The following is a 23,385-nucleotide window of genomic DNA, read 5'->3' on the forward strand; positions in this document are numbered from 1 at the left end:
ACATGATCAAATTTTGGCGCCGTTGCCGGAGAACTAACGATGTAGTTGTAGGTGTACATATTGCTAGGTTTCAAGTTTGAACTTTTATTTTATTTTCTAGTATTTGATTTATTTTTATTTTTGCTTTACTTGTTGATTTGAGAAACATGGCATCTTGGAATTATGAGAGTTTTAATGTTGGTACTTCTACTTTTGATCTTCCTTATGCATATTGTGGAGAAAATCACCCATAAAAAAATTATCAAAATATTCCCGAGAGCGAGTTATGTACACCAACGCAATCTTATGTGTGGAATATGTGTGATATGTGTGGTGGTCAAGAGGGTCACTTTCATGGTTGTGCTTATATTTTTCATCCTCCTCCAACCCCTTACTATGATGGTTTTACTTTTTCTTGTGAGGTTAACAGGAACAAAGAACCCGGGGATGATAACCTGAAAGATATCAAGGATATGCTAAGGTGCCTTGTGAAAAATAATAATGAGACATATCTGCGGATACAAAGGCAAGATGCAACTATTCGTAACTTGGAGGCACAAGTGAGTTAACTAGTTGAAGCTTTTAATGCTCAACATGTTAATATTATGGACAATAGTCAGGAGCAGTGTGTATTAGAGATAGAAATTGAGGTGCCAATGGAGGGGTCCAAAGTAGAACACCAACAATCTATCCAACTAGAATTTGAGGATGTCGATGTTGAAAAAGTAATACTAGAGTCAACCAAGGACATTGAGGATACAAATTTAGTTGACTCTAGTGTGATTGGTGTTGAGGATGTCGAAAATCTTGAAGTTCATGTATTTGAGCGTGTTGGACCTCATTCCAAACACTTCTCTACATTATGTTCGAATGGTGAAATGAAAATTGATCCGTATGAGCATAAAAATGAGTCAAGGGAAGAGCTAAACGAGCCTTATATTTTGAAATTTGATATATAAGAGCCAAAACTGCTAAGGACATTCCATCTAGCGTAAGCATCTGGATAATCTGGAATGCGACATGGCATACCTGAAAGCCCTAAGAAATGCATAGGAAAGAAGGTCATATTAACCCCGAAAAACGTGATCCAAAAATGGGTTTGACCTAAAGTTTCAGGGGATGTCCGACTAAAGATTTTACCTACCCAATAGTGAAATCCTGCAAATAAAGCAAAAACGCAAGCGTGCTACTGACTCGATGGACAAACTCAAGGAACTGTTTTGATCGTATGTCGTCCAGCTTTGTTGGTGTTGTGGGTGTCAGTCTTCTAATGTCAGCTCTCTAGTAGGCCAATCGATCTCTGCTTGATTGGTTGTAACTACATGATCGATCTGACGAAGATTCCCATGTAGATCTATGAAACATTTTTAAGGCCGTCTAGGCAAGGTGACACTCCTCGATCGAGAGCCAAAAAGTTCATGAGAATTTGTTTAATTTTTGGCTCGCAAGAATTTGCACCGCCCCAGGAGCATAATCATAAACTTGAAGCAAAACTTGGGGTTCAATTCATATGCTCAAAGTAAAATCAAAAAGTGATTCGCGTCGTGCCGCGACGTTAAATCAAGTGCTTGTTGGGAGGCAACCCAGCTTTAATGCTTTCTTTTATTTTTAATTCTTTTTTATTATTATTTTATTGTATTATTTTTGTAGTGTTATTTTTTATTTTCTAGAGCATGGGAAGCAAAGCCATTAGAAGAAAGCAAAAGCAAGTGAGATGGTTAGAACTAAGTGTGGGGTGCCCGCACAAAGAACCAAGTCTGGGAGAAGTCTGAGTACCCCATAAGCTGTTAATGCTTTGGCCTTTGGCCTACCAGGGAGTTTCTTTTACCCTATTGTATTTATGGGTGTACATTGGGGATAATACAAAATTTTAAGTGTGGGGTGAAGAGACTGTTTGGGTGATTTTCTATGCTATTTTAGTTGTATTATTTTATTTGTATTGAAAAAATCAAAAACCAAATAAATAAATAAAAAATAGGTAGAAATAATATCTCTTGGTTTTTCTTATGGCCACGGTTCTTTTTCAAGGGATGACTCTTTGAACTGGGTAGCAGTTTGTTTTTTCTTGTAGGTAGAATTCTCAAAAAGTTTTGGACTTTTCCCGACGATGGACCTCCTAGACAGTTTTTTTGAGGGTTTAAAGTCCAAAGAAAAATACAAAAAAAAAGTCCATTATTTTTTTTTCTTTTTGAACTGATAATGGAATGGGAAGAACTTGAGTATCTATGCTTTTTGACATGTTTTATGTTTGGGCTTAGAGCTGGAGTATTTGTGCTGAGTACTTTCTTCTTGAGTCTTGTGACTATATGCCTTGAGAGTATATGTGACTTATTTTGACACTTGGGCTCATCTTTTGACTCCTATTATGTATATCCTATGTGATTGAATTATATTATGACTGTGCTAGTTGCTTTAACTTGAGAGTCGGGTCTGAGCCGTCCTGAATAAGTCATGTGCATTGTGTGAGGTGAGATTTTGGTTGTACTCTGTGTCATCCCTTGTTAGTCTAGAACTTTCCCCGTATGTGACTCGAAGCGAAATAATTAAGTCTTGTGAGTTTAGGAAATGATATAGGCGTTTCTTTGATTGACCCTTCAGTCTATTTGCCTACCAGTGATAAATATTATCCTTTGTTAGCCCGTTTGAGCCTGTAAGCCTTTTCTTTGGTACCCACATTACAAGACGGATACCTTGTGTTCTTATTAAATCCTGTTGAACCTTTACCTCCGAAAGTAATTAAGTCACTAGAAGTGAATGAAAAGAGATTGGGTAGTTTTTTAGTAAAACCATAGAAAGGCCAAAAGGTGCATGTATGAATGGAGAGAGCTACTAGCTGGAAATACCAATTTATGAAGGATGTTGAAAAGATTTTGAACCCAAAAAAAAAATCCCTCTTATTCACTTTGATATGTGCTAGTGCTTATGTTGATGTGCTTAAAGTCAATGGGCTACGTTATTTACGGTGTCGTAGTAATATGTTGAGTGATCATGAAGAGGATGTGCTTAAAAGTTAAAGTGTATTGTATTAAAAGTATTTAGGAGGGTTAGTCACTATTACCCATATATATCCTACCCGTCCATTAGCATACATTATAACCCATGAAGACTAAATTGATCCTAGACTTTGCGAGTTTAAATTAGTAGAGACTTAAATTACGGGCAAGCCTATGGTATGAGCTTTGAGGGCACATGAGTTTCTTTGCGAGAGTGAGTGAATTCTTTCATTCTGTGAGTCGTTAAATTATATTTGAATTCATATTTGAGTGTGCGAACTGATTACTCTCTTTGTTTTGTTGGTGAGGGCACATGCTTTACAATGGATTGGTAAGGAACTCGTATCTTTAGTTTGCACAAGAAGCGAGTCATAAAGAGGAATGTAGTAGAGTCAATTTTTGAGACTAGGATGTTAGAAGAGTCACACAAATATTTTAAATAGTCTTGAAATTGGTCTAAAAATGAGGAAAGTATGAAGAGTCCTTATGTCGGGTTCTAAGCATTGATATAAACAATTGTCATTGGTGTGATGCTTGAGTATGTTTTGAAATGTATTTCTTGTCGATGTGCTTAATTTCAAGTTGCTCGAGGACGAACAAGAGTTTAAGTGTGGGGTGGTGATAAATGATGAAAAATACATATTTTTGAGTATATTTGCATATTAATTCTTGTGTGAGTCGCAGGAGATTACATGATTTTTGAAGTGAAATATGCTCATTATGTGTTTATTATGTGTAGGAACGAGTTTGGATGCTAAATGATCAAAATATGACAATTTGACACAAAAAGGAAGAGATGGAAAGAATTGGGAGCTCGTCCAATCTCGTGCGTGGCAAGAAAACGGGCGCGAAAAAGGAGAAAACTGAAGGCACAAAATAGAGAAGTGAAGCGAAGGCACGGATCACTTTGCGAACTGAAAAATTTCAAAGCTGAGTCCGCGTCCATGGGCGCGCGAAGGCAGACGCGGATTCCAGCTTTTCTATCCGAGATTGGGTTGTATTGAACGGCCCTCCACCCTACCTAGGTCATATAAATACATCCTAAAACATAACTTTGGAGGAGGAGACACTACTTTAGGGTTACACAACACCTTTGGAGGAGAGAATACACTAGCAGCAAGAGGAAGATTCAACCATGAGTTTTTCCTTTCTTCTTCGTGTTTTCTATTGTTGGTTATGAATTTTAGTATTATATTATCACATACTACTATGAGATAATTTATTATTTAGGGTTTTGATGGAATCTTTTGGAGGATGAATTCTTATTAAGTTTAAATATAATTTAGCCTTTGAATTTCTTTACTTGTTCAACTACGTGCTTATTTCTGTTGATTGAATGGCCATCAATAGATTGTGCCTATTTATTATGTATTGCTTGGTAAAGGGTACATATTTAGGTAGTTGTTGAACAAAGTCACTCCTAACTTATATGAGGAATCAATACGACGGGTTAAAAGGTGGGTTTAGGAATAACAAAGCTTTGATGTGGTCATAGTGAGCGGTAAGATTGTGCCAGCTAACGTAGTTTGGGAGAATATGCCTAGTAAATTATTGTAGTTACTTGGGAGAGAATTACGACACCTGAAGTGCTCATGATCAGTAGAGAATAATTAGGCGAAATTATAGGAGACGTAGCGGGAAGGATTCCGACAATTGAAGAAATCATAACTCTAGACCTCCTTAATCTTGTCTCCAACCCTTAGTATCTTTAGTTGTTAATTTATTATTTTAATTTGTTAGTTAATTAGTTAGACATAAGAATCTTAATATTAATAACTTAGGAATTGTTCAAGCTTGTCGTCTTGGTAATAGTGAACAGTTGTAGTTAAATCTTAGTTTTCTGTGGGATTCGACTCCGGACTCTTAGACCGGATTATAAATGCAGCGACCGCTTATCCTTTTTAGGACTAGAGCTGGCGTGATCAGTAGCCTAAATCTTAATGGCTATATAGCTTCTTAACGTCTATTACATTTAGCCTTAATGACTTCAAATTTTATCAGATGTCCATATTAGTTGTCACGCCCCATCCCCGGGAAGCGCGACCGGCGCTCAACCGAGTGAATCCGGCCGAGCAAGCATGTTAGATACTTTCTACCCAATTGACCCATGATCAAGAAAAGGCGTGATTTCATTAATTATACAGTAGGAATCTCATTCATACAATCCTAAATTATTTTATTAGTCATTGTGCCTTTAAGTCTCAAAATACACATTTCTTATAGTTCAAGTGGAACAAGTGATCAAACACAACATAACTTGTTTAACATTCCCAACACCCATGTACAACCCACATAGTGTCTACGGAGCCTCTAAAGATACAAAAGAGAGTAAATACGGTACCGGCAATAAGGCCACGGCTATACCTCAAAAAGTGACCATGATATAAACAAAAGGTACAATACATGACCCCGGAATGAAATGGGGCTCACCGAGTCCGCTGAGAAGAGAATGCATCACTATCTGAGATCCGCACTGTCTGTTATGTAACCACCTGCATCCATTTAAAGATGTAGCACCCCCGGCAAAAAGGACGTTAGTACCGTCGAATAGCACTAGTATGTATAGCTAAACACCAACTCAGTAGAATGAATAATAATACAAGAGGGACAATCAAGAATTCAATAAGGCTTCAAATAATAGTAAAACAACAAGTTAAGGATCATATACGTCTTCAAGTCAGTCTCCATATTATTAGGTTGGGTGGTCTTTAGTACCGATATTTCTCAATTCACAATACCTCTGTATTCTTACACGGAGTCTGATCTCAGCCCGATCGGCTAGGCCATCTCATTTGAGACATTACCATAATTTTATTATAATTTTCAGCACAGTGCCACATGTGTGCGACATAGTGTCCGATCACGGTCCAATCGGCTAGGCCATCTCATTTGAGACATTACCATAATTTCGTTCACAATACCACTGTATTCTTACACGGAGTACGATCTCGGCCCGATCGGCTAGGCCATCTCATTTGAGACATTACCTTCTTCAGTCAAACATCTCACATCGAACTTCTTTCATATACTTTTAATTCATTGGCACTAGTGATTACGATTACAAAGTTATTCTTGGCACTTGGCCGTATTTCATAGTTCCAGTTCCCTTTTCCACCCTCAAATATCATTATCATTATCGTCATCAATAGGGCTTCCCATTCAAGACATTAATTCACATATGAGCAATTTGGGAAATCTCAGGCACATAGGGGCCTTTCATACAATTTGGCAAAACAACCTTTATTTCAATCTTGACATGAAGTCTTAACATTCTTAACACATATTCCACATTTTGAACATATTCTCAAATGGCAAGATGACATGATGAAGCATTTAGCATACACATTGAACAAATATCCTTCAACATAACCACATTAGGAAAAGCCAATTCAATAATGATCAAGGACTTACTACAATTACATAAACGTCGTGGGATTCGATTCTAAGAAGAAGGGGGGTTTAGCCAATATACCTCAATTGAGCCTCTTAAAACTCTAAGATGTTCTGGACTATTAGCAACTTCAATCTATTTTAGCAATATAACAAAATTGAACAAAAATTAGGAAGATGAATATGGTTTTGGCTCATTTGAGCATACTGCCAAACACTAGGTGTTCATCAATGTTTTAATGTTCTTTTGTGGAAGATTCCATCACTTCCCGATACACTATCTACTATTATTAGCTCACAATCTTCCCACATACTACAAAGATACATGCATGCAAAGTAAGCACTCTCATCCCCATTAATTACCTTACTAATGGCCCATTCTAGTTACATTTTAAAATTAAGAGTGAGAATTGAAGAACAATTTGATGAAGATCACTTTTCCCTCTAGGACCCTCTCTCTCTCACTCTAAAAATATTAGAAAATATGCTCAAAGTGGTCCATGGGGTCTGTTTTAACGAAATAGGGTCGTGTTTAAAACTCCCAAAAATGAAGTTCCGGAACAGGTTCTGCGATCGCATAATCAATATGCGGATCGCATATCGGTCACATAATTGATGACCAAAACGACCAAAAATCTATCTGTATCTGCGGTCACTATGCGACCGGCATAACTATTCTACGGTCACATAATGCACCGCAGAATAATTATGCGGTCACATAGTCGACCGCATAATTGTTTCCAGACTGACTCTCTCCTGCCTCACTTATGCGGCCCGCAGAGTGATTCTGCGGTTGCATAATGGACCGCAGAAACGCGTTGTTCTGCCAAAAATTTTCCTTTACTTTTCAGTGCATTGTTCAACCCAAAAAGTCCGAACTACTATTATTAATCTCTACGCCTACTTTGGCATCACGGAACCCGAATTTTTAGAAAAATTTTACGGGGCCTTACATTAGTTTTGGACTATATATAAATATTCCTTTGTGATCATTTTGATGGGTGGAAAAAAGTGTGACAAAAAGTAAAAGCTTTTCTTATTCTTTCTTTTGTGTTGAGGTTTCTTTTATTCAATTTTTTTATGTTTTTGCTCCTAGTTTATACTAGAAAAATTTGTTGAATCCTGGGGGATATGCCTAATTTTATTCATTATGGTGTAGGCGAAATATCCTCAAAGACAGTGTCCTTGACACGCGTCAAGCTAAATCTTTTATTCTCCGTAATCATCCAATACTTTTTCCAACAAGACGTACTATTAATATTTTAAACTTTCCCAGCTGTAATGGTTTGAACGTTCAAAGGATCACTTGAACATTTCAATTAAAAATACGCCTAATTTATATGCATTTTCCCTTGCTAGATTTACTATAGGTTTTGCTTATTTTCCTGGAATGTATAAATACATACACATAGCAAAAATAAACTCATTTAGCTATGAGAGAAAAATGAAAATTGAAGCTTACCTACCTTTTAATTATTTGACATTTTTACGAATTGGCAGATGGAGAACATTGGATATTCACACTAATTTTAGGCAACTTAGTGTAGGATGTTCCTATAGTTTCGAATTTCGATTATCGATATGTGGTAATTATAAAGTTAAAAGAACTCAAAGAACACAAGTGGAATTTCTCTTTTGCAAAATATCGAAGAATTAGACTGTCGAATTGTATATCTACTGTCAATCTCATTAGTGAAAAATCAGTAGTATTACCTAATCCTCTAGGTGCACAGGTACTACCTAATACTGACGGAGAAGTCATAGATTATCTAGGCAGATATACCCTATTGCTTTTTTTTTGGGGGGGGGGGGGGGGGGAATGTCCCCTAGAATGGAAAATAAATTTCATATTTATCCTTTAACTTTTGACAATAATTTGAATTATCAATAGGTTAGGTTCCGTTAGGGGTTTAGGGCAAAACACGAGATCATAACGACGGGGTAAAATTAGGCCCAAGTTCACACTGAATACAAAGTTATTTAACTTCGAATAGTATATAGACAAATTTGACATTTTTTTCCGTTGTTTTTCTAAACAATGGCAATTGCTTAATAAATTTTATTTTAAAGTTATGTTATGTTGGTGCAGGTCTACTCTTTTCAGTTTTTTGTCTTCACCACACCCCTAAAACTAAAGTAATATTTGTTCTTTATGACAAGTTGAACTTACTTTCATTTATACAAACAAACCCCTTTTGGTCCTTGCATTCTTTCTTCAAACATAAGAGTGAAAAATTATGGAGAAAATCAAGGATAAGGAAATTTGGTTGCCTAAGTCAAGGATAAGGAAATTTGGTTGCCTAAGAAGGCAATTTGGCACCTATAATTCCTAAAGCATACTTGCTCCTCTTTTACTGCTAGTTATAGTATCCTGTTGAGTAGGCTTCTCATCGGAGAGAAATGGAGTCGGCGGAGTCACCTAAGAAGAAGAAGAAGAAGAAGAAGAAGAAGAAGAAGAAGAAGAAGAAGAAGAAGAAGAAGAAGAAGAAGAAGAAGAAGAAGCAGCAGCTTCAGACAAGAGACTTAGGTTTGTTTGGAATTAGACTATGTTATCTCTATTATTGACTAATGGACTTGACACGTGGAGGAATCTCAGCATTCAAAAACTTCTAATCTGAGTCGTTGGATCCTACACGAGAAGAGCACATGTTGAGCATAGTAGAGAATATTTTTTGTTACACAACTGTATTTACAAGCAATGAAATTTAGACAAATATAAAGAATAATTTTGTTACACAATTATAGACATAGGTAATAGTAATTAGACAATTGTATAGAGTAATTTTATTTTACAGTTTCTTTTTACAACAAATACATATATAAATATCTGTACAATGAATGAAAGAAGACATAGAAAATTCTGCAAATTCCCTTCTTCATTCTTTCATGGTATCAGAGCAGTAGCTCGATTCCAAGGGAATTCATTTTTCAACTTTTCTTTGTTTTTCATTTTCTGTGTTCTTCATTCTATTCCACCATGGCACCTGAAACACCTCTCATTCCTGCACCTCAAACTTCAACTGGAAATGGAGTGACTCTTGATGTTAATCACCCCTACTTTCTTCATTCATCAGATGCACCTGGAGTGAGCTTATGCAGTCTTTGATGGGAGAGGGTACCAAGGATGGAAGAGATCTGTGTTGATAGCCCTTTCAGCAAAAAGCAAATTGGGCTTCATCGATGGTACATGTCCAGCTCCTGCTATTACTTCCAAAGATTATCAACCATAGAGCAGATGCAATGACATGGTAACATTATGGTTGCTGAACTCACTGTCTAAGGACATTGGAGACAGTGTTATATACTCCAAAACTGCAAGAGAACTCTGGATTGGACTGGAGCACAGATTTGGGCAGTCTAATGGAGCAAAATTGTATCATCTGCAGAAAGAGTTAGCTGGTTTACTTCAAGGTACAAGTGACATAGCGACCTATTTCACAAAGCTTAAACGTCTATGGGATGGGTTGGATTCTCTCAACACAATATCAAGTGCGCTTGCACTTGTATCTGTGAAGGTAAGAAAGTGGTGGAAAAATCACAAGAGGATCAGAGACTTATTCAATTTCTAATGCGCTTGAACGAGGCCTATGGTCAAGCTAGGGGAACCATACTCATGATGAATCCATTACCCAACATCAACCATGCCTACTCCTTGATTCTACAAGATGAGAATCAGGAAGAGGTATATGATAACCCCCCTCATTTCAACTGATATTTCATCCTTCATGGTAGGAAATCAGAACAATTTCCAAAATCAAGGGAACTTTTCACAAAGAAATGGAAGCAGAAACTTCCTGGGCAGTTTCAGAAATCTACTAATGGTTTTCAAAAATCTAAAAATCCACCACAAAGGACATCAATTCCCAAGGCAAGGAAAGGAAAATTCAACCCTAATATTTCTTGTACCTACTACAAGAAAATAGGTCACTCTGTAGCAGATTGCTACAGAATCATAGGGTTTCCAGATGGGTTTGAATTCATAAATGGAAAACAAGGTCAAGGACCTATCAGAGGTAATGGAGCTTTCTCAGGAGACCAAGGAGATGATCTGACCAGCAATTTTAATGAAGTTATGAATCAACACCTTTCAAAGGAACAATTCTCACAGTTGGTACAACTCATTAAGCAAGTTAAGGTGACAGATACAGGAAGCTCAAACTCAGAAATCAATGCAAATGTTGTGGCCGGTACAATTATCAAATATTCTGGTTCTTGTTTTTCAGTTTACAATTCAAGCACCTGGATCATAGATTTAGGAGCTTCAGAACATATGTGTTTTGACTCAAGTGATTTTATATCTTTATCACCTCTTCCTATTCCTCTAGACATCAACCTACCTAATTCTTTCAAAGTAACAGTCACTCATGTAGGAAGAGTTTCCATTCATTCTGATTATATTCTGGAAAATGTATTGTATGTTCCTACTTTCAGATATAATCTAATGTCTGTCAATAGGTTTTGTTTGCAATTTCATTGCATTATCTCATTCTACTCTACTCAATGTATGTTACAGGCCCCTTTAATGAAGAGGGCTCAAGTTTTTGGTGAAGCAAAAGAGGGACTATACCTATTGGAGCCTAATTATGCTAGTTCTAGAAATAGATATGAAGAAAATGTAGTTTCATCTTCAAAGCAGAATGTTTTCAGTCATGTTTCAGTTTCTTTTCCCTTTTCTACAAGTACAATCTCTGATGTAAATTTTTGGCATGTCAGATTAGGGTATTTGCCCTTTTCATCAATGAAACATCTCAATTTTATTTCTATTCCTTCTAATTTTGAATGTTTCTGTGATATTTGTCCTAAAACCAAATAAACTAGAAATTCTTTCCCTTTAAGTTAAATCAAATCAAAAAGAGCATTTGAGTTAATTTATGTTGATACATGGGGACCTTATAAGGTTCTAACTTATAATGGTTTCAGATATTTTTTAACTATTGTGGATGATTATAGCAGAGGGACATGGACCTTTCTTCTAAGCAGCAAGAGTAATGCTTTTGATGTACTAAAGTATTTTTCGACTATGGTAGAAAGGTAGTTTGTGTTAAAATACAGAAGCTAAGGACAGACAATGCCTTTGAGCTAGGTAAAGGAACCCAACAGTCTGCTTTTCTTTCCTCTCAAGGAATTTTGCGCCAAACATCTTGTGTAAACACCCCTCAACAAAATGGGATTGTTGAGAGGAAATACGGACATCTTTTGGAAATTGCAAGAGCTCTACTTTTCCAATCAAAAGTTCCTATTTCCTATTGGGGAGAGTGCCTATTAACTGCTACTCATTTGATCAATCGACTTCCTTCTAAGGTTCTTAAAGGAAAGACACCTTTTTTCCATTTTGTTCAAACAATCACCCTCTTATGATTCTCTCAAAAGTTTTGAATGTTTGTGTTATATGTCTATTTTATCAAATGGGAGAAGTAAATTTGACCCTAGAGCTAAGGCTTGTGTATTTTTGGGTTATCCTTTGGGACAAAAGGGATACAAGTTAATGGAAATAGACACAAAGAAAATTGTAGTTTCCAGAGATATTCATTTTTATGAGGACAAATTTCCTTTTTCTTCTACCCATGTACCTTCAGAACCTACATTTCCAATTCCTCCACCTCCAGATAATACATATACCTCCCCTCTATCACAATCTTTTTCTATTCCTGAACCAATCATACCTCATTCACCACTTCCTAATAGGGTCAATTCACCTCACACTTCTTCTTCACCCAGCACTCAGTCACCTAGCACTCATTCACCTCACTCTGATTCACCTCACATTTATTATTCACCTAGAGATCAGTCACCTCACACCCAGTTTTCTCCTAGCACCAGTACACCTCCACACATTGATACACCACCTCAGCCTAGGAAATCAACAAGAGAGTCAAAATGGCAAAGATATCTGAATGACTTCATCTGCAATAATATTCATCTTACCAACCTAACTACAAGTTGTCTTACAGAACCAGCACAACCCAGTGTCTACTCTTTTGCAGTCCTATCATCTCACAATCAACATGTTATGCAATCTATTTCAGAAATCTTAGAACCTACTAGTTTTTCTCAGGCCTCTATGCATCCTGGATGGAAAAGAGCCATGAACTCAGAAATTAAGGCCTTAAAGAAAAATCACACTTGGGATGTGGTTCCCTTACCAAATGGAAAAAGGGTGTTACCTTGTAAGTGGGTATACAAGGTGAAGCACAATTCTGATGGAAGCATAGAGAGACTAAAGGCCAGGTTGGTGGTGAGGGGAGACATACAAAGAGAATGGATAGATTATACTGAAACTTTTTCTCCCGTGGTCAAAATGACCACCATACGTTGCTTACTGGAAGTGGCAGCTAAGAAAGCTTGGCCAATTTATCAACTTGATGTAAGTAATGCATTCTTACATTGTGATTTACAGGGGAAAGTCTATATGATATTTCTAACTGGTTTATCTCCTCCCAGTCCCAACCATGTTTGTTTACTAAGGAAGTCTTTATATGGTTTAAAGCAAGCTTCACGGCAGTGGTATGCTCGGCTTGCTGGTACTCTAAGTTTCAAACGTTATTTTTCTTCAATGAATGACTATTCATTATTTTTTAAAAGACAGGCAGGTTTGGTTTCTATTGTGGTCGTCTATGTCGATGACATTCTTATTAGTGGAGATGATTCAAATGAAATTTCAACAGTCAAATTATTTCTTTATACAGAGTTTAAGGTAAAAGACCTAGGAAATTTGCATTACTTCCTAGGAATCGAAATACTAAGGGAAAAACAGGGGATAATTACGTGTCAAAGAAAATTTACCTTGGACCTGATCAAAGAGTTTGATATCCCTGAATACTCTTATGTTTCTTCTCCACTTGAACCTTCTTCAAAACTACGAGTAGATGAAGGGGAACTTCTCCTCAATCCGACTATATATCGTCACCTCATTGGGAAGCTCAATTACTTAACACACACAAGGCCCGACCTGTCTTTTACAGTTTTGAAGCTCAGCCAATTTATGTAAAACCCCAGAACTTTCCATTTCATGGCAGCTCTTCGAGTATTGCGTTACTTGCGTTCTGATCCAGGACAAGGGATCATTCTGAATACTGCTCTGTCCCTCAAATCGGTTGCTTTTTGCGATGCAGACTGGGCATCTTGTCTTGAAACTCGTAGGTCTGTTAGCGGATTTTACATTGCACTTGGTGGTTCACCCATCTCTTGGAAATCCAAGAAACAGGCATTTGTTTCTCTATCTTCAGCTGCGGCGGAATATCGATCTATGCGACGAGTCATCGCCGAGTTGACATGGCTCACTCGTTTGCTCGAAGATCTATCAGTACCACCTTCACTACCAGTCCCAATGCTCTGTGATAGCAAATCGGCGATTCACATAGCACGCAACCCTGTTTTCCATGAGCGGACGAAGCACGTAGAATTGGACTGCCACTTTGTCCGACAACAGTTTCTCTCCGGTCTCATTACTCTGTCTTATGTTCCCTTATCTTCACAACTAGCAGATCTTTTCACCAAAACCCTATCAGGGCCATCTCACAAGTTAGATCTTCGCAAGTTGGGGGTAACTTCTTTACCGCCCAACTTGAGGGGGATGTTGAGTAGGCTTCTCATCAGAGAGAAATGGAGTCGGCGGAGTCACCTATGAAGAAATAAAGAAGAAGAAGAAGAAGAAGAAGAAGAAGAAGAAGAAGAAGAAGAAGAAGAAGAAGAAGAAGAAGAAGAAGAAGAAGAAGGGCTTCAGACAAGAGACTTAGGTTTGTTTGGAATTAGACTATGTTGTCTCTATTATTGACTAATGGAGTTGACACGTGGAGGAATCTCAGCATTCAAGAACTTCTAATTTGAGCCGTTGGATCCTACACGAGAAGAGCACATGCTGAGCATAGTAGAGAATATTTTTGGTTACACAGCTGTATTTACAAGCAATAAAATTTAGACAACTGTACAGAATAATTTAGTAACGTAGCTATAGACATAGGCAATAGAAATTAGACAACTGTAAGAGTAATTTTATTTTACAGTTTCTTTTTACAATAAATACATGTATAAATATTTATACAGTGAATGAAAGAAGACAGAGAAAATTCTGCAAATTCCCTTCTTCAATCTTTCATATCCTAACAACTTACTTGATTGAGAACTAAAAAATTCTCCTTAGTAAAGCAAACTACAAAATGAAGCAAATTAAATTGCATGGTGCGTACATAACGGGCATGATGACTTGACGTAATTGCCATCTTCCTCTGGCTTATCATTGTTCAGAGTTTCAAACTCAACAACGATGACAGCAAAACACGAGCAATTGCCTTCGTTATAGAACTTAACACAACACCTCACGAACACGAGATGATGAGAGCAATGAAATTCTCTTTGTTGTCACTTTGACTGATACGAAGTTGCGGTGTTCTTCATGTAATTTGTTTAGAGGTGAATTCAAAATTTTAAATTGATATGTGAGAATTATTATTGCACTCACTATTACTTCGTGATAATAGATACGAACTTAATATAAATATGTTTTTATGTTAAAAGTTGTCCAACGATATTGCGAGGGTAATAGATGTCACGCTATTATAGAAATTCCAATCTTTTCAGTAGAATGGAGAAAAATTGATCAACGAGAAACAAGATCCTACGTCACAGTTAAGTGCAACTGAACAGAAGAAAGTAAACAGCTAGTGCTTACACTTCTTCACTAGCTTTTTTTTTAATCTTGATTCAACCTCTTTCTTAATAACTTCTAGAGAAAGAGAACAAGTAGTTTTATAAGTTGTCTAAACTTAATTATGTTCATTTATTATATAATAACAAACCTGCACAATAAAATCGCAGCGAATGAATCGAAACAAACTACAACAGCTTCTAGTATAAATGCCACAATTTGGCAACTAGAAAACCATAGCAGACCATATAAAATCTAAGATTTTCACCTTTCTACATTCGTTGTGAAACCGCAATTTCCTCCTTTGTATTAGTCAAATAAAATTCTAATGTAATCAAGTAAGGTACGAGGGTCACTATCATAACACTAACATGACAAGATGCTTGAGCCGAATAAGAGGGAGAACGAAGGAATTAGCATCGCAAGAGCTAACAAGCATAGTTAATGAAAGCCTTTTTCATTTCATCGTCATACATAACCAATTCAAACAGGCATCTAGTCCAAAAAAATGATATGGTTTCAAAGTTTCTTGCATAAAGATATAATCTGCGGAAGAAGGCAAAGATAAAAGAACGTAAGATGTCTAGCTTCGAACCAGAAAACTCTAGTTCATTCTCTGAGCAGCTTCCTTGGCAAGAACTCTCTCTTTTGCCTTGGTTCTGGCTTGTGATTTGGAACCCATAACACCACCACCCCATTTCTTTCTGTTCTCCTCGTACTTATCATTGAAGTTGGCCTGAAAAGTAAAATGAGCATCAGATAAAATCAAAAGAAAATACAAGTGTAATGATTACCAGCTAAACCAAGCTAAACACGCTTTGAACTTAAGATTACCTTAATTGCTTCCAAAATTCTACTGAATTCCATTTTATCCTCATTCTTCACAGTTGTCAAGCATAATGCTGAAGCAGTTTTCTTATGCACAATCTGGAAATCAAACACAATGCTCAGTATCTAATCTTTTAAAGAGGGTAAACTTGACTATGCTCCTTTATAGAATGTAAACCAGATGTTGCTTACCGATCCTAAACGTGCTTTTCCCTTCACAATACAATATGGAATTTCCATCTTTCTGCACAATGCTGGGAGCCAGACAACCAATTCTATTGGGTCAACATCATGTGCAATCACCACCAACTGAGCTTTATTCTGCAAGGCCATTAATAGCAAAGTCATTTTCTTGAAAAATTAAACTCCAAATATGACTAAAGGATTTGTTAGACTAAAACAAACCTGCTCGATAAGGTAGGTGATGTGCTTAAGACCATACTTTACAATAATAGGTTTCTTGGTTTCAGGAGTTTTGCCTTCTGCCTCGGCTTGAGCTCTTTTAACAAGGCGCTCCTTCTTTGCAGCCTTGTCCTCGGGCCTGTACTTCAGAAGCATCTTGAATAGGTTTGTAGCTGCATATTCAAAATAAGAGCAAAAGCAAAAGTTCAGCTCAGTTGCCATGAAACTGCTTGCACCAAGTATTCTTTTTTCCACCAAAGCTTGCACCAAGTACAATAGAACAGAAGTAGGGCCTTATTAAAAAGGATAGCTGAAATTTGGCTTCTGAACTTAAGATCGAGGATAATAAGCTTATATACTAGTAACCAGACTGCAAAAGAAGTGGAAAGATGAGTAGTGAAGCTTGCAATGTAGGAGCTAGGGACCACGGCAACATTACATATCAATCAACTTGCCTAAACATAGAAAGAATAAAATGCCCGTGAGGTTCATCCTACTTCGACTACATCTAGACTGTCAAGAATCTGGTTTCAATGTCCCAAAAAACATAAAGTAACAATCCAGCTGGTCCAAAAGTATCGTACTTATCAAGATAGAAAAACTCAGATACATTATTGATCAGGTACAACAATGAGTAATAGTGATACTACTTGATGCCAATGTCAGTGACTTCAAAAATAAAGAAAACAGAATACTGCTTTTTGGGAGAATAAATGAGTTATTGAATCCCAAATAACAGGAGGGAACTCGGAATAAGCATTTTTTACAAATAAAAACAGATCCATATGTCTATTCAAAAGACAGTGGAAAATGCAAACAATTGGCTTTTTCAAGTTCTCAGCATTATCCACCAGACAAAAGTTCGTGTTTTTCACCATCTCCCAATTCAGTACACTGACAAAATTGAGGAACGGTCTCAGAAGCTAGGAACATACACCCAATATTCAACATTATTTAAGTAGATACTCACTTCACCCCACTGTAATTAACATATAGTTGAAATAGCCAAACATTTGACATTTCTTAACCATGAAGAAGATAGGGATAAGTTCCCTGATTTCTTCATTAATTGCATTGTTATTTTATGAATTGAGTTATACACACAGCATAATAAAATTCATCACAGTTTCAATGCAAAACACTTTCCACTTGTTGAAAATATGATCTATCTTTAATACTCTCTCAGTCGCAATCTATGTGAAGGTATTTCCTTTTAAGCCTATCAAAAAAGAATGACACATTTCTATATGTAGAAACAATCTAACTTTAGACTTTCTATTTTACTCTTAACGATGATCTATAGCGACATAAATATCTATAGCTTGTTTTAGATTACAAGTTTCACAAGACTTTCTTTTTTAAACTCTGTGACAAGTCAAACACCCCGCACAAATTGGGACGGAGTAAATGTTTTCCAGAAAATATTTTCAGACTCAACAACCAACCATAAATGAACATTGTTATTTTCCGACAAAAACATCTTACTTCATGATACTATTCTACTTCATGATTCAGCTAAGCATTTTGCTAATCAAGAGAGCATTTCCACAACAACAAAAAAAACAAATTAACATCACAAATTAGGGATATAAAACCAGAAGAAATTAGTGGCTCTACTCACCGAGATTTTTGTCGAGGGTTTTAGAGAACTGATTGAGAGCAGGGGGAACCTTCAACCTCTGCTTAAGAATCCTCCTTTTCCTTTGAATCCTGACCACCTGAGGCCATTTCACGAACCGGGTTAGATCCTTCTTCGGCGGCAATGCACCACCGATTCCGAACTGCTTCGGCCGCTTCTCGAACAATGGGTTCACCACTTTCGCTACTGGCTTCTTCTTTGCTGCTACTGCTACGCCCTTCTTTGGAGCCTACAACCAACCAAAAAAACAGAAAATTTATATATTCAAAGAATCAAGCAGCAAACCACTGAGAAGAACGTAACAATGGATTTGGGTTTACCATTTTCTTTTCAGACGGCGAGGCGAGCGGAGGAGGATGAGAAGAGCTATAGCTTTAGGGAATAATGGAGTTTATAGGGTTTAAGGTCTGGGCTGATTGGTCCACGAAACAAGGCATGCTGTTGGGCTGTATAATAATTTGGGCCCCAAGCCCACATTTAATGAAGGATGAAGCCCTTTTTAAAATGTGGAATTGTTACATGGTGTAGATAACATCTAAGAGGAAATACCTACGGTAAGGCGAATCCAGAATTGGAAGTTCGCGGGTGCCACTATCTTTAATGAAAATCTATCACTAGCGAGATCGAATAGCGGTGGACATTCAATCAGTTCAATCTACTTGATTCGGTTCGCTTTACAAGTTGGTTCATGAATAAACTATGTAATCAACAAACTGAAATAAGTTTGGATCAGTTTGGTCTATCCCTCTCGATTCAAATTAGATTAAGTAAAATGAGAAAAATCGTAAATAAGAAAATAAAAATTTTAAATAGGCAATTATACCCTCTTAATTCAAACATAATGTCCTAAATCAAAGTCACAAGCAAATTGTCACATATTAATATTTTATTAAAATAAACACAAGTCAAAGAAACTTTACCAAGGCTGAAAATAAACCTTTGTCATCGTCAACAATACAAGAAAAGAAAAATATTTCCAATACTTCGATTCATACCTCAGAACAAACTCTAACCATAAGTAAATAGTATAAGATTTTTCTAACTATAAAATGAACACTTCAGAAAGTGTGAAAACAAGTCAATAAACTAGCTATGATACAATATTAGCTCTAAGGAACGTTGAAAATCAAGGAAATAATAAAGTAAGAGCGAAAAAAATATTCAAATATAACTTGAAGAAATGGAAAAGCAAAGATTCTGAAGCTACGATACAATTTAAATAAGTGAAGAAAAAATGATTTTGTAGGGGATAAAGAGAGGGGAAAAAGAGAACACAACAAAATTGAGAAAAGAAGAGGAAAAAGGTATTAGAATGAAGGAAATATGGGTTGTATGATAGGGAAACAAAGATGCGAAAGTAAAATAAATTAATTAAGGAAAGAAATGAAAAGAAAACACGTCTTCGGGCGGCATCGAACCCCAACAATTCACCTAGAAATATGGCGCTTTACCATTCCAATTGTGACTTCAGGTGCCATCTTTTATATATGTCTAATTTTTTTAAAAAAACATATACAGTCAAACATCTTTATAACAGCATCCCTGTATAACAATACTTTTATATAAAAGTCAAGCTTTTTCAGAACCAATTTTTATGTTATGTTATAATATATGTTCTCTATAACAGCATTTCGCTATAACATCAAAAAATATTCGGAACAAACTAGGTTGTTATAGAGAGGTTTAACAAGAAATTTTAGCCAAGTGTCTGGGTGTCATACCACCCCAAGTGGTGTATATAGATCCTCCCCTGCCTACGGTAACTATTTACGGGTCCACTTTTCTTTTTTATTTTGTCTTTTCCATTTTCTCTCTTTTGCCTTTTTCTTTTTCCAACTTTTCTTGTCTCTCCATCTTTTTTCTCCACCACTGAAACTCCATATCTGCCGATTCAGTCGTCGGTTTCCCTTTGTGATATATAAATGCCTTCAATTTTCATTTCCTACCTTTTCCAATAATATATCTGTAACGATTCGACCGGTCATTTTGAGTGTTACAATCATGTTTCTTCATTTACGAATCAATTTATACTTTACAGTTATTTTATGACTTACCGGGCTAATTGGTTCGGGCCCGGTGAGGTTTTGGAATGAATTGGAACACTTAGTTCTAAGGTTTAAAACTTAAGTTAAAATAGTGACCGGATGTCGACTTATGTGTAAACGACCCCGAAATAGAACTTTGATGATTCCAATAGCTACGTATGGTGATTTTGGACTTAGGAACATGTCCGAAAAATTATTTGAAAGTCCGTAGTAGAATTTGGCTTGAAACGGCGAAAATTGAATTTTTCAAGAAGTTTGACCGGAGAGTTGACTTTTTGGTATCGGGGTCGGAATCCAATTCTGAAAATTCTCATAACTCTATTATGTCATTTATGACTTGTGTGCAAAATTTGAAGTCATTGTGGATTGATTTGATATGTTTCGACACAAGATATAGAATTTGAAAGTTCAAAGTTCATAGATTTTGATTTGAGGTACGATTCCACGTTTTGATATTGTTTGATATGATTTGAGGCCTCGAATAGGTCTGTGTTATGTTATGGAACTTGTTGGTATATTTGAACGGGATCCCGAGTGGCTCGGTGAGTTTCGGGGTGAGTTTTGAGCGATGTCCGGGCATTTCGGCACTCAAATGTTGTTCTCGAACTTTTGGAAAAGTACGGACCGCAGAGCAAAAGTGCGGACCACACAATTTTGAGTGCGGCCGCATTTCAGAGGAAAAGTGCGGACCGCAGAGGACAAGTGCGGACCGCACAATTTTGTGTATGGCCGCACTCTAGAGGAAAAGTGCGGACCACACAATTTTGTGTGCGGCCGCACTTCAGGGGTTCTGCAGGTTCAATGGTGCGACTTCGAAGGCTTATATCTTTTAATCCACAGCGAATTTAGAGATGATTCAAAAATAAAAGTTATAGTCCTTCGAATCTAGTTTCCATAAAGGTATAGCATGAATCATTTGGCATTTGTACAGAAAGTTATGAGCATCTTACTGAAGCCTAGTAAGCTGTCACAGTGAAGTGCGGCCGCAGAACTTGAAAATGTGCGGACCGCACATTGGGAGATCAGATGTGGTACTATATAACCGAGGGTTAGGGTATTATTTCACATTTGGACTTTGGGAGCTCGGTTAGTGGCGATTATTCATGGGATTTGCAAAAAAATTAATCGGGGTAAGTGATTCTAACTTGGATTTGGTTAACATACATGAATATATCATTGTTTTCATCATTCAATTAGTAATTTGAGATGAAAATTTGGGAAAAATTGTAGAAATTTCATAAAATAAATTTTTGGGATTTGAATGTTAATTCAAAGTCGGATTTAGGTAAAGCTAGTATGGTTGGACTCGTAATTGAATGGGTTGTCGAATTTTGTGAGTTCCGTCGGATTTCGAGAGTTGGGCCCCACATGCGATTTTTGAGTGCAATTTTGGATTTTATTGAAAAATTAGTATTTTCCTATGGAATTAATTCCTGTAATTTGTATTGACTGAAACGAATTAATTGTGACTAGATACGAGACTTTCAGAGGCAAATTTGCGAGGCAAAGGCATAGCGGAGTAAAAAATTACATGGTTTGAGGTATGTAACTCTTCTAATCTTGGAGCTGAAGGTATGAACCCTGAATATACGTATTATGTGAATTGTTTGGAGGAGACGCACATGCTAGGTGATGGACTTGTGGGCGTGCACTATAGAAATTGTAACGTAATTGGTTCCGTAAAATTTTATAGTCAAATAATCTTGGTATTTTCTATGTAATTTTATGTGTTAAAGAAATTGAGCTGAGAATGATATTAAAAATCATGCTGAGGCTATGTGCCAATATTATTGAGACCCACAGAGGTCATATCGATGTTGAATTATTTGTTTAAAATGAAATTTCATACTCGGTCATGTTCATTCATTTCATATCATCTCTCAGTCTCTGTTGCTATTTATTGATTCATCATATCATCATTTTGGGCTAGTTTCATGATATTGTGAGCCCGAGTGACTGGAGAGATTGATGACTGAGTGAGGCCGAGGGCCTGATTGTGAGGATAATTATGGGATCGGACTGCACGCTGCAGCAGGCCATATTGGCTTTATATACTTTATTATTATGGGATCGGGCCGCATTAGGCCAGATTGGCTTATTATAGCATGTGAGTTGTCCGTACGGATCCAGATTTATACCATAGCACGTGAGTTATTCGTGCAACTCGTGAGTTATTCGTACAGTACGTGAGTTGTCCGTGCAGATCCAGATATTGATACAATAGCACGTGAGTTGTCCGTGCAGATTATAGCGCTTAGGCTGAAGGAGCCCCTCCGGAGTCTGTACACACCCCCAGTGAGCGCAGGTACCTACTGATTGCGAGTGCCGAGCGATTGGGAGCACTGAGTGACTGGGAGAATTGAGTGAAATAATACTCTGAGAGTATGCATATGATTTTATCACTGAGTGCATCGCATTCACATGCACATTTGACATACATGCATAGAGATGCATTTTTCTCATGTTGTACGGTATCATGTCATTCATGATTTCTCACACATATTGGCATATGGGCATAGTGATGCTTTTTTCACTGGCTATCTGGAAAGAAAATGAAACATCTTATTTATTATGGAAAGGATTTTTGGGAAAATTACTATTTTCAAACTTGCTCATATTTTTTTTTGCAACTTCGGTAAAAGACTTGAGTTTTCACTGATACACTTGAGAGGTAGAACTATTTTCAGAAATCATGATTAAGCTGAGCATTTTATCTCTGGGTTATTTTTTTTATTACTTGCTTTATGTTGTTATGAACTGTTGTTTCTTATGGGAGTGGGACTCTGACCTTGGTACAAGCTCGTCACTACTTTCAACCTAAAGTTAGGTTTATTACTTATTGAGTACATGGGGTCGGTTGTACTCATACTACACTTCTACACCTTACGTACATATATTGGATGCTGATTTTCCTGTGCTCAATGGGAGACAGAACTGAAAACGTACCTACGTTCCGGTGGTAGCTTTCTCTTGTTCATGGTAGCCTTAGATTCATTAAACTATGTTTATGTTCTTTTCAAACAGATGATATATTTAATTCATACCAGCTTTGTAAATTCTGTTCTTAGAAGCTCATGATTTGTACTACCAGTCCTTGGGGAATGTATAAGATTTAGATATTTTCTTTTACTTAATTATCTTGTTAAATTACATTGGAATTGGATATTGGATAGTTGGCTTACCTAACAGGTTGGGTTAGGTAAGCCAACTATCACGACTAGTTAGATTTTGGGTCGTGACAAGATGGTATCAGAGCTCTAGATTCATAGGTTCTATAAGTCATGAGCAAGTGTCTAGTAAAGTCTTGCGGATCGGTATGATGACGTCCATACTTATCTTCGAGAGGCTACCGAGCATTTAGGATAATTTCCCATCTTTTTTTCTTTATCGTGCATAATTGATTCAGCTTGAAATATAAGTCTTTGAAATCCTTCCACGCATTCGTGTGCGCATGTGAGCGCTCGG

General features: G+C 36.8%; 2 protein-coding genes across 2 annotated transcripts; one reads left to right on the forward strand and one right to left on the reverse strand.

Annotated features, from left to right (window-relative positions):
• Positions 1 to 9,607: 9,607 nt before the first annotated feature.
• LOC107809516 (uncharacterized) lies at positions 9,608 to 11,720 on the forward strand. Its single transcript, XM_075251074.1, has 5 exons — positions 9,608 to 9,888; positions 10,095 to 10,770; positions 10,876 to 11,055; positions 11,316 to 11,347; positions 11,390 to 11,720. The coding sequence occupies exons 1-5, from the start codon at positions 9,608 to 9,610 to the stop codon at positions 11,718 to 11,720; spliced, it is 1,500 nt and encodes a 499-aa protein (XP_075107175.1).
• A 3,727-nt stretch (positions 11,721 to 15,447) lies between these two features.
• Positions 15,448 to 19,281, reverse strand: LOC107809517 (large ribosomal subunit protein eL8z). The gene is made up of 6 exons (XM_016634168.2): positions 18,196 to 19,281; positions 17,858 to 18,104; positions 16,240 to 16,409; positions 16,027 to 16,155; positions 15,841 to 15,933; positions 15,448 to 15,742 (listed from the first exon to the last, which is right to left on the reverse strand). The coding sequence occupies exons 1-6, from the start codon at positions 18,196 to 18,198 to the stop codon at positions 15,611 to 15,613; spliced, it is 774 nt and encodes a 257-aa protein (XP_016489654.1). The 5' UTR covers positions 18,199 to 19,281; the 3' UTR covers positions 15,448 to 15,610.
• Positions 19,282 to 23,385: the final 4,104 nt, after the last annotated feature.

The sequence above is a fragment of the Nicotiana tabacum genome, chromosome 4 (genome assembly GCF_000715075.1).
Source record: "Nicotiana tabacum cultivar K326 chromosome 4, ASM71507v2, whole genome shotgun sequence".
Taxonomy (NCBI): Eukaryota; Viridiplantae; Streptophyta; class Magnoliopsida; order Solanales; family Solanaceae; genus Nicotiana; species Nicotiana tabacum.